Source organism: Vanellus vanellus, assembly GCF_965231255.1.
Source record: "Vanellus vanellus genome assembly, chromosome: 4".
NCBI classification, from domain to species: domain Eukaryota; kingdom Metazoa; phylum Chordata; class Aves; order Charadriiformes; family Charadriidae; genus Vanellus; species Vanellus vanellus.
The window spans coordinates 32671272-32687134 of record NC_138909.1 but is presented as its reverse complement, the minus strand read 5'-3'; the positions used below and the strand labels follow the sequence as shown (position 1 = coordinate 32687134).

At 39.7% G+C, this 15863-nt stretch overlaps 1 protein-coding gene across 2 annotated transcripts in view; it reads left to right on the top strand.

Annotated features, from left to right (window-relative positions):
- The window catches only part of GRID2 (glutamate ionotropic receptor delta type subunit 2), a gene marked incomplete at both ends in the record, with an annotated part of 746220 nt that overhangs the window by 603621 nt on the left and 126736 nt on the right, over window positions 1-15863 (top strand). For both annotated transcript variants that reach the window (XM_082482247.1, XM_082482246.1), the window contains one exon: window positions 2520-2832. In XM_082482247.1, coding sequence (XP_082338373.1) covers window positions 2520-2832 — 313 coding nt within the window. The remainder of the gene's footprint in view (window positions 1-2519; window positions 2833-15863) is intronic.

Sequence of the window (15863 nt, the reverse complement as noted above, 5' to 3'; positions counted from 1 at the left end):
ACTTCCTATTTTTTACTTTACTACTACTCTTTAATCTCAAGACATAATTATATCACGATTGCTGCTGCAGTGTGACAAAAGAAATGCAACATTTCCATCAGGATGACGTTGTTCCTCTGCCATAGATGGCTGATAACCAGAGTAGAACCATAACGCTGGGGAATTTGGAAAGACTGCTCCCCAGAGATGTAAAATAGAAGCAGTATTTCCACAAATACCACATACCATGCTTTTTCACGCAGTGCCCTTCAATGTATTTCATGGGAAAATATATTTCTCTTTAAAGAAGGAGGGGGAGAAAAGCAGAAGAAATTCTATTAATCATCAGTCCCAGAGTAATCTATTATTTGTTAAAAGTATTTTTACTTATGATATTGCTTTTCAGTGGAGAACCTTTAAACATCTTACAAATACAACTTGAATTAGCGCCTCACAATAATCTAGTGTGGTAGGCAAGCATTTTAGTAACATGCTGATAATTAATAACACGGCTAAAGTTAAACAGCAGGGGCTAAGTCTAGGGCTTTTTGGTTTTGTGTGACCTCCTTTAACCCTGAATTTCCATTCCACTTTTTAATATACATTCAGGGGAAAAAAAAAAAAACAAAAAAAAAAAACAAAAACAACACTTATTGATTATATATAACCATATTTTCCTGTTTGACAAGTATTGGTATAGAGCATTGGACTTTCCCATTTGTAAATTATTTTAAATATTTATATTCACAATTGTGGAAAACAGTTCAAATGATGACTGCTTTGCAACTTGCTTACTGGAGCTAGGACTTAACGGTTAGCCGATACTGTGAATCACTTGAGTCACTTGTTGACCACAAGTTTTATAATCAGAGGATGGAGACTCAGATGGTCTGAATGTTTCCATGGACAATTCTGATGAAATTTTCACTTGTATTACTGATTGAGTTTGCTGCTGCCCATGGGCAACAGGCAGTTAAATCATCACTCACAAAAAATTGTTAGGAAGTGAATTCAAAAAATTGAAGTGAATTCAGGAAGCCGTGCTTTCAGCTGTGCACATCAACAGTGCTTCACTTAAGACACTAGAGAATCTAACCCACAAATTAAAGCTGAAGCTCTAATTCATGGCTTTTAAGCAAATCAATATTTTTCCAGCACTTTTTTCTCCAAATCATCAGCCTCCGGCTATCTTCCACCACTTTCTGAAGCCAGTGAATGATTAATATAAAGTAACATCATTTAAAACGAAGTCTTAAATGCACTGTGATTAAGAGTATATTTGTACCATGGGCTGCAGAGTGTTTTGCAGATGGTATTAAAAGAGCCCAGATGATTTGCAAATTTGATTTTAATCAGTTTCAGCTGCCATACCTTCTCACTTAATATTTCACATCACATTTCTAAAGAGTTAGTAATCTCTGCCTTCTTTGGGCAAGAAGAGAGAAATTCAAGAGAATTAATAAAATTTGACACAGTACTGAGACTTTCGAGCCTTTGTGCTTTCTTCACCCTCTTCCAAAGGACCACACACTGCTTTGGGCAGAACAGAAATGGATTAAATCAAACTAGTGGCAGCTTAAAGTGTTTTAAGTAGTATTTTTCATATTAAAATATCTAGAATTTTATAGTATTTTTGTTCAGTATCTGGGTTTTTTAAAAAGTTGTTAATGTGTCTATATACCCTTTCTTGTTTTCACTGCAGTTCTAATTGTACATGTGAGAAGTAAAATAGCATCTGCTGTAGTTGTGTCTGGTGTCTCTGGAGACCTAATACCCAGACATGCTGTGAAATACAATGATAGATCAAGGAATATTATGCATCCTCTTCTTATCTGAAATGGGTTCTTTAAATTAGAGAAAAAAATATAAGTGGCGCAAAGCAGGTCACAGGTAGCTGCAGGATCGGTTGTGATAAAGAGGAATTGCTTATATAGATATAGAGGAATAAATAGTAAAGGAACTGCGTGGAATATCTACTCTTTTGCACTTCAGATTCTGCAGACAAAATTGATGTTTTTCAGAATTTCAAGTGCCCCCAAAATCCCAGGATATATGAGATGCCCTTTATTGTGCAGTGGCCCTTTTGTCATGATGATCATGTCATCAAAATGTTGGATATCATGTTGCTCTGTCAGGCAACTAACTTCCTCTTACTGGAAATGCTATACACAAGGTCTGCCTTTTCCCACGATGACATTGATGGCTTCAGTAAGCGAGGCTGAGAAAAATGACCAGAAGTAGATTTCCTCCAGCTTTTATCTGTATTTGAAGGATTTTGGTTCCTTAGGAAATAACAATGCGGAAAGCTAATGTGTCCAAGTCCACCAAGTGAGGTTTGCTTACAGAAACTAAGACACGTGGTACAGCTGTTCTGTTCAAGCCTTAGTTAGTCACATTTCTGTGTTCACATAAGTGATGCTTAAGACATTTGCCTTGGCATCTGCTTCTCCATAAGTTTAGCTGCTGTAAATCACAGAGGAACAAAGATCTTTTCTGTAGCTCCTACTTACGTATGTTGTTCTCTCTCCCTCTTTCCTCAGAGAGCTGATATAGGTATCTCTGCCCTAACCATCACCCCTGACAGGGAGAACGTGGTGGACTTCACAACGCGTTACATGGACTACTCAGTGGGCGTGCTGCTTCGAAAGGCAGAGAAGACAGTGGACATGTTTGCCTGCTTGGCACCGTTCGACCTTTCCCTGTGGGCGTGCATAGCTGGCACTGTGCTGTTAGTCGGGCTACTGGTCTACCTCTTAAACTGGCTCAACCCCCCGCGCCTTCAGATGGGATCCATGACCTCCACAACCCTCTACAACTCCATGTGGTTTGTGTATGGATCCTTTGTTCAACAAGGTAAGAGACAGAGGGAGACTCTGCCTCCAAGAGAACCTCTATATCCTCCCCGTTGCTATAGAGACCTTCCTCTTCCCTGCCTCTCTCCCACAGCCCACGTGGGACTGGGAGCACTGGAAAGCCCTATGTTATAGGGTTTCTAAGACATTTGGCTGAACAGTGTGGGAATCATGAGAAGTTCGAGGCACTACATGCTAGATTGTTTTGATTTGTAGTTGTCTAATTTGAGAAAGATGATTTGTCTCTGGAAAAAAAAAGAAGGTATTTCTCATCGTCTGCTGGAGAACTATTCATAGTTAATGTGAGTGCTATTATCTTAAGCAGTCAGACAGAAAATGTTGGAATTTGGCTTTTGAGCTAAGTTTAGACTAGTCACCAGTACTAAATGGTCTTATTGTATCTGATAGTCTTTCTCCCCTCTTCTAATTTATCTCAATTTTCCTATATAGTGTTTAGACTCAACCACTTCTGACCTTCCTGGATACTTTCTCACTCCCTTCTAGCATCTGGTGTAGCCCAGGCTGTTTCCCAATTCTGCTTATATTCCCAAGTCCTCCACAATCTACTTCTTCTGGCAGAGCTTTAACCATGCATCCTGAAGACATCAGGGACTACAGATCTTGGCTTGGTATATACTATTTAAAATTCTGGTCTACAAACTAGGGTTGTAATGCAAAGTGGAATAAGAAAACACAGCTTCATATGAGAACAAAGAAGATTTAGATAATAACGTTTGACAACAAAACAGGAGGAATACCTTCTGGCAAATCCATGTAATTGTTCATCAGTCGCTACTGGCACTGCAGGTACACCTATTTGTACCTGCACGGAGCATCTGCTCCACAAAGACCCATGGCCACTTCAGCCTCAAAACTCCCATATAGTTCTTGGGATTTTAACATGAATTTGGATGCAACGCTGTAGGTAAAAGCATCACATTTATGCAACACTGGCAACATGTAATTTAGAAATTACATTATTGCCTGCTAGAAACAATCAGATGATATCCATAAAAGCTAAAGTTATGCGTGAAAATCAAGTATGAAGCACCTAGAAGGGAAAAAAAGCTAAATTAACACCACCATCCAAAAAAAAAAAGAAGAAAAGCTGAAGTTGATAATTTCCACAAGAGATTTTGTGATTTTGAACACGTTGACCTAGAGATGTTACTTCTAAAATTATCATTTGCATTGAGCAGTGATGGCCAGCTGAGGAAAGCTGAAGAGATTGTTTCATGTTTATTGTGGATTATTTTTTTTTTTAAGAAAACCAAAGACTTCAGAGCCAGCTGAGAGCTAGAAAAGTTTTCTGAATGTATGTGGGTGGGTTTATAAAGTTGTCTTTCTGTCCAAAATATTCCCAGTGTAACTGTTTAGGGAATCCAACTGTGAGAGAGCAGTTGGTCTGTTACAGAACTAAACTCATTACATCTGTCTGCCTGTTAGGTTAAAACTTGTGAATTAGTTTCTTTACTGCATGAATGCGAGTAATTTTACATAGGTTTATTGCTTGGTATTAGCCTTAGCATCCCTGCTGTACTTCCAACATCATTAGTCCCTAAAAGCTTTATAGGAGACTGCCCAGCAAAGGTTAACGGAGGCAAAGCTAGTTTAATCACACACTTCAGTCCCATGAATTATAAAGTGAATTGTTTGCCTTGTGTCTATTCCAGTAAGCCTGTGTTGCACAGTGTCCCGAATTTTCCAAAGCCGTAGGTCCAGAGTAGTAGCCCACAAGGGAGCCCTTCAATAGATGTTCAGGTTTTTCTGACTAGTCAGTAAAAATGAGTACTTGAGGAGGGCTTAGAGGGAAGCCTTGAATTAAGCATGAAGATGAGGAAGAAATTAGATGAAAAGAAGTGGGACCAGGTGACAAAAAAAGCAGAATTTACTGGGAAAAGCAAAGAAAAGGAATTTGCTCAAGGGGCTATGCATCCACTCCCCATGGTAAGAGGGTCATGAAGTTCAAGTCAATGTTAGTAACACCTGCTGTGGGAAATGGCAGCCAGGAGCACCAAAACTGTTGTGGGACTTGAGAAAAAGAAATCCAGAGAACTTGGAAGGTGAGAGGTATTTATTTCCAGAGAGAGTGGTCTTACCACCCTACCAAGTGGATTTCCAGCACTGCTCTTTAGAATCCACCGGAATAATATAAAATGTTCACTTGGATCCTGCTGAGGGAGGGGAAGCTATAGATAATTCTCTCCTTCAAACACCAAGAGGACAGTCCTTAATTTGCTAGAAGGAAAAATGACACAAATTTAATAAGGTTGATACAAAAACATATGAAACTTAGACCAATTTAAGCATAAAGACTCAGCAGACCTCAGAAATCCAGTGCAAAAGAGAGAGAGATCCATTTAAAATGTCAGCCTGTATTTCACATTCAATTCGAATGTAACAAAACTATATTAGCTGAAGTGTTATTGTTTACTAACCCTTGTGAATACAGACAAATGAAAGTAATTTCCATTGACAGGCTAACTGGCTATTGTGGTAATTTTGCTTCTGTTTTCACTCATCAGCTCTTCATTCAGCCTAAAAACTCTGCAGGTTTTATTTGTTTTGGAATAGCAAATCTGTTGCTATTAATTGTGATTGGCATATCTTAAGTGTGGCAGCGTGGGACATTTCAAATACTGTCACGTTCGCTTAAGAAGTCTTTCAGCTGCCGATTTAAAACATGACAAGGTACTAATTTCTGTTATCAAAACATACAGCCAAAGATGCTTTTATATCCTGCGCTGAGAGAAACAAAGCCGCGTGAATCAAGGATTACTAGCACTTGGATAGTGCTGAATTCTTTGTTTGGGGCTAGCAAGCATGTTCTGGAGTCGGCTTCTCTTTCTTTCCTCTCGCTCAAGGAAAGATTTGCAAGCACACAGGCTGGTTCCAGACCTGTCGCGCCTCTGAAGGCAAGAGAGGCTTTCGGTGCAAAAATACAAGTCACTCTTTAACGAAACTCATAACCTGTTTCGATTGAAACAGGAAGGTCTACTTTTGCTTGTTTCTTCTGAAATTGTTAAAAACTGAAGATTTTAGTTAGGCAGCTTTGGTCCGCTGTGTCACTTCATATTTTCTTTCAGCCTTGACTCTGATATTCTGATCAAATTCTATTAACAATCTTTACCCTTTTGCAATTTTTGAAACATCAGAGAGAAATACTGTGTCATTGTCTGTAGACGAGAGTCAGCACAGGCCAGTCAAATAGTTTTGAGGCTGCCTTACTCAGTAGCAAAATTTAAGTATTTTTAATTGTCAACTTAAAGGTAGACTGAAACTTAACGTCACCGCTTCTTATAGCGTTTAAACGTAGGTCTTGGCTTTCAGTTTCTTTCTTCCCCGTGTTGGAGTGACCAGTCTGGGTACCATTTTGAGACTTTCGTAATATAGAGGTATATTTTTCTCTCAGTTGCCCTTTTAATTTTGTGTTCATTCATTACAGAGATCAGTGTGTATGTATTTATGTATGCTATTTTTGTCATTTTAAGATACATGTGATTTTTTTATTAGAGGAGGCAGTTTTGAGGGTAGAGCTGCAGTGTAACTGTGGACGCCCAATTAATATAAAAGTGTATAAACTGCGAAGTGGTTTTTTTTTATTCTGTACTCAAGCCCTTCATCTAAACAAAAAATGGGGGCCAACGCATTGAAATGTTTTGTCTTACTATCCAGTATACCCACCGAATCTGCAATATACTGTGATCACTAAGAAGGCAGAGACTTTTCAGTGATCTTGGCCATGCAGTGCTATGGATTATATTTAAAAAAAATGCTTCTATCTCTGAACTGGTCATCCATGCATGAGATTCTGAAACACATATCTGAGTTATTTATTTGTGTCTAAAGATGAAGCAAATTCATAGATTCAGACTGTGGAGGATTTCAGTTACATTGAAAGTTAGTGTCATGACTTCTGAATTTGTTCTTTTCCGCTTGCTCATCTTAGAAAACTTAGTGACAAAAGCTCTGTATTTGGCTTCTTTTCCAAATTAGCTTTTTCCAGTTGGACAGAAAATCTTGTTAAGGTTTCCTTTTTGTGAGTTACCTCTCTTTCTGTCCCTCCATATTTCCCCTTCTCAATGCGCTCCTCACAGGTTTTGCTCTCTGCCTACCTCACACTGCAGCTGGTGGACACCATTGCTGTACCTTTCTTCTTGGGTATCATTCGTGACCCCACTGGTCCTGCTGCTCCTGCTCTTCCCCATTGACTTGGCTTCTCCCCAGGCTTCTGTTGTTATATATTCTAAAAGGCTCAACAAAGAGAAGAGCGAAGTCCTGTCCCTGGGGAGGAACAGCCCCACGTACCAGTATATGCTGGAGGCCACCCAGCTGACTGAGTGCTGGCGTTGGTTGCCCGGGGAGGTTGTGGAACCATCTCTGTCCTTGGAGAGATTCAAAAGCCATCTGGACATGGTCCTAGGCAACTGGCTGTAGGTGGCCCTGCTTCTGCTTGGACAGGAGGTATTTGGACAAGATGACCTCCAGAGGTCCCTTCCTACATCAACCAGTCTGAGTGATGTATTATAATGCTGTATTATCAAGTCTTTGCTCAACTTTTGTGCTGTTCTATACAATCTCATTTTTCTTCAGCCCCAGTATTGTTGCTATTCCCTCAAATTTTACCCTTGTTAGAATATGCAAATGTTGGAAATCTGCATATAAAGAGGGACCAAAGAACTGTCTCAGAGAGGAAATGGGGTTTACTAAAAACTTTACTAAAAACTTCATCGAGATTAACTGAATCGACCCACTGCAATGGCACAATGTCTGTTTATACTTGCTGAGAACCTAGTTTAATCTCCTGAAGGTTTTCTATTAGCTTCCTACTACTTTATGGGCTCTTGTTATGAAATACTCTAGAGAGCACTCTGCTTTCACCATTACTGGAGAAAACCAATGATTTAAGAAACAGGAATTCAGGATTTAGAGTTATTCCCAACCCTTGTTGTATAATAGATTGGGTTTTGAGACAGGGGAAATGCTGCATAATTTTTACCAAGAACTTGCAGAGGAACGTTCTAGAGGACTTTATTTTGAGAGCAGCCTCTCAAATTTTGCTTCAGAATACAGCGAAAAGCTCACTTAGTTTAACAGAATTCAACTGAATGTAGACAAAACAATGAACTTATATAGAAAACGACAATGTTTTGTATTTAATATAAAAGGCAATAGAAAGACTTTCTTTCTTATCCCAGTCTTCATTTTACTTTGAATTTTTTCTGTAAGAGAAGGTATTTCTGAACTGGGCTGGCAGGATTTATATTATGCAGGCAAAGATGGAAGGCTCTGTTTCACTTGCAAATGTCTGTAGGAAAGAGTACCAGGCTGGTGGTGATTTTTTTTTTTATTTTTTTTTTTGCTATAACAGGAAATATCTTTAAAATGGCTGGATTATTCCAGATTTAATCACTTCTCAGTGGTTGCAGCAAAACAAACATTCATTATAGTTTTATAAATGGGGTTTGACCATAGGATAATGGGCACTTAAAGTATTACCTGCAAAAGTATTCTTTTCTTCAGGGATCTTAATACTCTTGCTTAACCTAGCAAAGTTATGAAATGAATGGTGTGAAGGCATCGCTGGTGGGCCATTTTTTTATCCTCTTATATTTTAGTTAGTTTAAAATGCTGGTCACAACTGGAGGTTTTGATTGGTCATCAGTGGTGTCAGTAATGGCCAATTATGCTCATAATGCCCAGTAAATGAGCAAATCTTGCTGTTTGCCTTGTTTAAATTACATTTCATAAGAGCAATAAAATAGACTCCAAGCCTTGGTACTTCTAAGTCATTATGATACTTCTCGGATGGTTAAAGCCACTCAGGGTTCTCAGTCTTGTTCCTTGTATTACCACCCAAGGCGTGATATAATCCTCCTGAAATGCACTGCCTGGAGCGTGCTGTTGCTTAATAAATTACTCCATCTTGCTTATCTCACTCTCGGCATATTCCTATCAGCAGGAAACCATTATGCTGTAACAACGTATTTTCTTAGTGACATTTTCTCTTAATTAACTGTACACCAATCTCTCTGTATTTAATATTCAGGGGGAAACTCTGAAAGCATTTTGAAAAAAAAGTATTACAAATCAATTATATCTTCACATGCCATATTCAGTGGTGAAACCTAATTATTTTTTAAGTTTAGCAAATCAAAAAAGATCCAGTATAAGGGCTTTAGGACTAAGATGTAGTTCCCAATTTGGACTCTGCATCTGATCTGCTGACTGGCCATAGAAACTTCATTTAATATCTTGTATATCAGTTCTCAGTTGTAAAATGGAAATATTACCTATCTTCTTTCATGAAAACCTGTTTTATGTCTTCTGATAAAAAGCAAAACTTAAATGCCAGTTAATTAATTAACAATTAATTAACAATTTTAATTGCTCTTCAAACTAATGCCAGGTCTTGACATATTCCTGTAACAAGGGGAACAGACCTGCCGAGCCTAAAACGCACAGTACTAAGCTGGGGAAATGAAAGTCGGATACCATATACATTAGGAAACAAACCAGACTGCATGTTTGGCTAGCACATACACCAGTGGGTATATCTGTGACATTATAGTTCCACCTTTAAAGATGAAACCCCCAAATTCTTATTTTATTATATTAAACCTAGGCTTACGTATTAGTATGTATATATACCTTTATAAAGTCATCTCTCTGAAAGAGGTACCGCAGACGTGTGGTACCCTTGCGCCTTTTCTGCATGTCTCAATGGTTTGAACAGCCCTCTCGACAGCATCAAAAAAGCCCTAAATTTTGTCAGTCGTGTCCTATGTTTCAAAATGTGTTTGGAAACTACAAGTGTTCACTGGAACTGACAACATATACTGAGAATTATTGTCATGTACACAGTACACATTTGCAAACATTGGATGTAGCTTTATGTGCATAACACTTTCAGAGGTTCAGTTGATTGTCTCTTTTTGAAAATGTAATTCCAAGGAATAGCCATGCTCCAAGTGAAATGTACGGTAGTGTGGGCTTTTGTTTACAGCAATGTGATATCACGAGTGTTAAACTGCCGGGGGATATGCTTGGATTTTCCCCTAAATTGAAGTTAAGACTCAGGCAGTTCTCAGAGGCATCTAAAATAATGAATTTCTGTATCTTGTGTGCACCTGCTTGCTTGAGTAATAGCACTGGGTACATGAGGCAGTATATTTAGAGATGTTGTGTCTGACACACCCTCTGTGAGGAGGTGGAGAATGAACAGCAGTGTGAAAGCCCAAAAGACACCTTCATTCCCCTAGGACTAGCTCCAAGCCCGATTAATTGACTGTGAGAAGGTAATGTCTGGCTGGCTGTAGTATAAATGCTGATGAAGACCAAATGAGGGAAAAGAAAGTAGAATTGGATTTCTGTCCACCTTTCTGTGTTCTTTCGAAAGCATCCTGAGGTGAATATTTTACTCAGAACAGTTTCTTTAAGTATTATGACTTCTAATATGACTTTATACTATGTTTGGGTAAAGAACGGATAAGTGAGATTCAGATTAAGTAACCAGTTTTGACTTTTCAGAGTTCACCTGTGTATAATATATGTTTAATTGAGGAAACGCAGAAGAACAATTTAGCCAGGAACTGAATATTTCTTGCATGGAGGAGCACTGTAACCCAAATTTTTCTCTGCAAGGATGTTTAGAAGCTGAAGAGGCAAGCCTTACTTGTCCTGCTATTTGATTTTCCTGCACAGAAGCTTACATTTAAGTTGGCAATTTTGGCTGTTTAAGGTAGGAAGGGAGCGAGAAATGAGTTTTAGCTTTATTAAAAATACTCCCCCTCTGCTTGGATGACAGCAATTTCATCCACAAACTGATCAGCCTTTTTCAGTGGAGGATATCCAAGGCACCAGATGAACACGGGTTTAGAGGGGAACCCGTGGTAATTTTCCATTGCTTTTCTGGTCCGTGGGGAGTCCCTCCTCTGCAACAGCTGTGCCATAGCTGTAGTCACCCATGCAGCTCTTCTTCACAACACCAACTGGTGGGTAGGTGTCAGGAAAAATGCCTGCAAACTGTAAAGGCAGGAGTGGGAAAGAGGTTTTGAAGCTGCTGACAGGAAAGTCTCTCTTCTTCAGCTGTTGAGGATTTTTTTTTCCTCTTGGAATATTAAAAAGTGTATAAAAGGAGTAGGCCAAAGTTAATATTGAAAGGAAGCGAATAATGATACCAAATGAATCTTTTAAGTTAATCAACCCATTGCTTTCCCTGATTGCTGAGATGAAGGTCCACTCCCAGCAAATCTGGGAAAATGAGAGCTGTTGCGTTTTTTATTTGTATTTTTTATTCAGTCATCTTCCCAGCATGCAAATTAAGGGATTGCCTTCATTACAGCAACATCCTGGTGTAGGAACCTCCTGCTGCTTAATTTTTATTTTTCCACTGTCAGTAGGGGAGGGAGGGCTCATAAAGGAGGACCTTACCTTTTCAGTGCTTTTGAAGTTAATGAGATGGTGTTTGGGTTAAAAATGTGTGATACCTCATCCACCAGGCAAAATCTCAGGTGGGTGAATACATGTGGTTTTAACTGAAGAGTCTGCTTACCCCACACTAGGATGGAGTAAAGATAACAGTGAAGGGGAAAGATCTTCTGCAAACATGCTGTTGAGGAGGAATGATGATAATAAATCTGTCGAGTGGGAGTGTTCATTGTTCATGCCTGGATATACTTGCTAATAGAACATTTTTAGGTATAACCATGTATTCCATTCTTACAATAGCTTCTTTCATTTCTATAGCTATCCCCAAAGAGGAAAATCCTCACTATCAGTACAGTAATCATAGAATCGTTATGGCTGGAAAAGACCTTTAAGATCATCAAGTCCAACCATTATCTAACTCTACTGGGCCCACTTCCAAACCATGTCTCTGAGCACCATATCTATATGGCTTTAAAATATATCCAAGGGTGGCGATTCAGCTAATTCCCTGGGCAGCCTGTTCCAGGCTGTTTGACAACCTTCAGTGTAGAAGTTTTCCCTAATGTCTAACCTAAACCTCCCCTGGCGCAACTTGATAACATTTCCTCTTTTCCTATTGGTTGTAACTTGTAAGAGGAAACCAACACCCACCTCTCTACAACCTCCTTTCAGGTAGTTGTAGAGAGCAAGAAGGTATTAAGTATCTCAGCCTTTTGCTCATCCTTAGTCACTGTGTTTCATCAAATAAAGGAGGAAGATTCTCCCTAGTCCTCCTTTTGTTGTTAATGTAGTTATAGAAGCATTTTTCATTGTCTTTTCTAGCAATAGCCAGATTGAGTTCTCGTTGGGCTTTGACCCTTCTAATTTTCTTCCTGCATAGCTTCACTGCATCTTTGTAGTCCTCCTGAGTGGCCCGCCCCCTTTTCCATAGGCCATAAACTCTCCTTTTGTTCTTGAATTCCAGCCAAAGCTTTCCGTTCAAATAGGCTGGTCTTCTACCCTGCTGGCCCATCTTTCATATGTGGGGATGGCCTGTTCCTGCGCTTCTAAGACTTCCTTCTTGAGGAGTGCCCAACCTTCCTGGACTCCTTTGCCCTTCAGGACAGCCTCCCAAGGGACTTTGCCAATCAGTCTCCTGAACAGGCCAAAGTCTGTCCTATGGAAGTCCAAGGTGGCAGTTCTGCTAACCCCCCTCCTTACTTCATGGAGAATCCAAAACTCTACTGTTTCATGATCGCTATGCCCAAGACGGCCTCCGACTCATTAAGTCTCCTACAAGTCCTTCTCTATTAACAAGCAGCAGGTCTAGGAGAGCACCCCTCTAGTTGGCTCCTTCACCAGGTGTGTCAGGAAATTATCTTCCACGCACTCCAAGAACCTCCAGGACAGTTCCCTTTCTGCTGTATTGTATTCCCAACACACATCTGGGAAGTTGAAGTCCCCCACGAGAACTAGAGGTAGTGATCGTGAAACCTCTCCCATCTGCTTAGAGTATTACATTGGCCTCATCTTCCTGATTGGGTGGTCTATAACAAAATCCCACCACGATATCTGCCTTGTTGGCCTTCCCCTTGATTCTTACCCAAAGACACTCAACCTTATTATCGCCATCATTAATTATTAGACATTCATATCTCTCCCTGACATAGAGGGCCACTCTGCCACCTCTCCTTCCTTGCCTGTCCCTTCTGAAAAGTTGGTAGCCATCAATTGCAGCACTCTGGTCATGCAAGTCATCCCACCACGTTTCCATGATGGCAACTATATCGTAGTTTTCTCGCTGTACAATGGCCTCACATTCCTTCTGCTTGTTGCCCATGCTGCGTGCATTGGTATAGATGCACTTCTGCTGGGCTAATGATCCTGCCGCCTTCTTGGAGGGAGAAGCCCTAATTCCCACCAGACCAGTCTCAGGTGCTTCCAAAGTTACCAGCCTATCAACTTTTGTGTCTTTGCTGCTGCATAGATCATCATCTCCCACCTGAGACGGCCAACTGTAAGACCTTGCCACCACGCTGTCCCATGCAGCTCCCAGGCTCCTCACTAGCAAGCCTAGTTTTATCCCCAACCCCTTTGACTCTAGTTTAAAGGCTTTTCAATGAGCCCCACTAGCTCTTGCCCCAGGATCCTTTTCCCTCTTTGAGATAGGTGTTCCCCATCTGTTGCCAGCAAGCCTGGTGTCTTGTAAAGCAGCCTGTGGTCAAAGAACCCCAAATCCTGACAATGACACCAATCTCGGAGCCAGACAATGATCAGTTGGCTTTTCCTGTTTATCCCCTGATCAGTCCTTGCAGTCAAGGATTCAATCTTTGAAGTTGCTTTTCACTTCTAACAAATCTGAGTCATGCTCTTAAGCAGGGTGATAGCTGATTTGTAGTCAAAACCAGGCTATTCAACTTTCAAACATAAGCATTTGTATTAGTGATTTTCATCAATAATTGACATGTTAGCATTATTCTCAGTGAAACCTGAAAAGATGAGGGGTTTCTTCTTTTGTCTGTTCACTATGAACTATCATAGTACTACTTTAGGTCATCTGAGTTTTAGAGATCACTTTGATGTACCTGAAGTGGAATTTTAGTTTAAATTTTAAAATGTGTTTTTTAGGAACATAATTAGAGCTCCTGCATTAGTGATGATTGAATTCTGTAAGGTTCAGAGTTCATTGCAGAGAAGCACTCTGAAAATTAAGGGATAACTAGAATTAGTGACATAAAAACTGAATTAATGTATCCGAGATGTCTGTGATTCACTTGCCTCTGAAGTAGTCAGGTGCCACTGTGATGATGGATGCTTGGAAATCTTGCAAGAACAGATTTATAAAGCATTTCATAATACTTTGAAAGTTCAAGCAACAAACTATCTTTCAGTATGTGATCTTTTTTTAACAATTCCCTTCACCCCCAAAATATGGAGTCACAGAGCTGTGTAGAGATTAAAAAAAAAAAAAAAAAAGATGATGGGGTAAAGTACCTGTCAAAAGATGCAGAGGCTTCACTGGAATTATTGTTTGTCCATATGGTCTCACTGAATTGTCTTTTGTTTTGCTTGCTTCATAGCTGCTCAGTTTCAGCCAAAGGGGACTGTTTCTCCTTCATGTTCATAATGTCCTCCCTGACAAGCTCTTAGCTAAAGCAGCACTTTAATACCTCATTAATGACATTGTTCAGTTTAATGTTAATTGTATATACAGATGGCCTGTTTTCAGTCCATTGTGCACAGTTCTTTTTGCCATCCCGGAAGGTACTACGTGTAGCATTGTCAGTAGGCTGTGGAAAGGCCACCACTATGCAAACTGTATGTGACAGCTTCTTAGCCACTTATGAATATGTACCGTAGATGATAATTGTGGTTGATTGTTTGAGGCTTTAGAGCATTTGTATCTCGCCATTAGTAACAGGGAGATTGGGTCTCAGCATCTCTTGAAATCTAATCAGAAGGCTGCCAGTGTGCAAGGTTATTTGTTAAGACCGGGTGCCAATATTCTCTAAAATAATAGCAAACATATATGATTTTGATGCATTCGCAGTGGCTGCAAACAGTGCCATTATACAGGCATGCAGTCAGGTGCATCTTAAAAGCACACATCACAGCGCGGTAGAGGAGCGTCCCCAGAAGCTCCTCGTGTTTGTTACACATGCCGGTTGAGCTCTAGTCTGTGTTTGCCTCCGCGTCTGCATGTTTGTGATTATATCGTGTAAAATTATTGACCTGTGCAGTAAAAGCGGCAACAAAAGATTATCTGGTCAGAGCTTCTTTTGAGCAAACAGCTGTTGGTAAAATTGCTAGTCTTATTGCACAATTATTTTATGATTATGTAATTGAATGGTGCTGTATTAGGTAACCCCAAAATTAAATTTGAAACCCTGCTAAGTCTTCTGCTAAAAAAATGCATTTCAGTACCATTAGTGGGAGAGATTCTGGCCAATTTATTTGTTAGATGTGGGCAGCAAGCCTCACAGTTCCGATCTGGTCATAGTTATAGCAATCAAAAGATTTACTTTCAAATATCAAGACTTGCATGGTATTTCAGCATCTGGATATGTGTAGTGTAAGTCTAGTAATGCTTCATCTAAGACCTCCCAGTAACTTCAGCAGACACAAGCAGATGCCTCCATTTTCAAACTTTAGCTGCAGTCATTACTCTTCTTTTGTAATGACAGCAGAAGAGAAAAACAAGATATACTTTTATAATACATTTTCCAGGAATTTTAGAAGCGCTCTAAAGCCTATCCATCCTCTGTCTCTGTGTAATTATGTTGCACAAGTCAGTACAACGTATTGGCATTAAATTGCTGAACACTATTATTTGTAATGTTTTCTTTTCTCTGTGATGCGCTTTGATTTTCAATTGAAAACGTCATATTTTGCTAATTGCACAGAAAGATGGTATATGACCAATACAAAGTTGCTAATATCTGAAGGAAGACATTTATTTTGGGGGCCCAAGCTTAAAAGACAGGAGTTAATTCCTATGGCTCTTGAAGAGTCATACTGTAAATACTACATAATAGAAATGCAAATCTGACTAATGTATGTTGTTGAAGTATCACCGATACTTGGAGAAGCTACATCGCAGCTGTTTGCTACGTGGTGGTATGA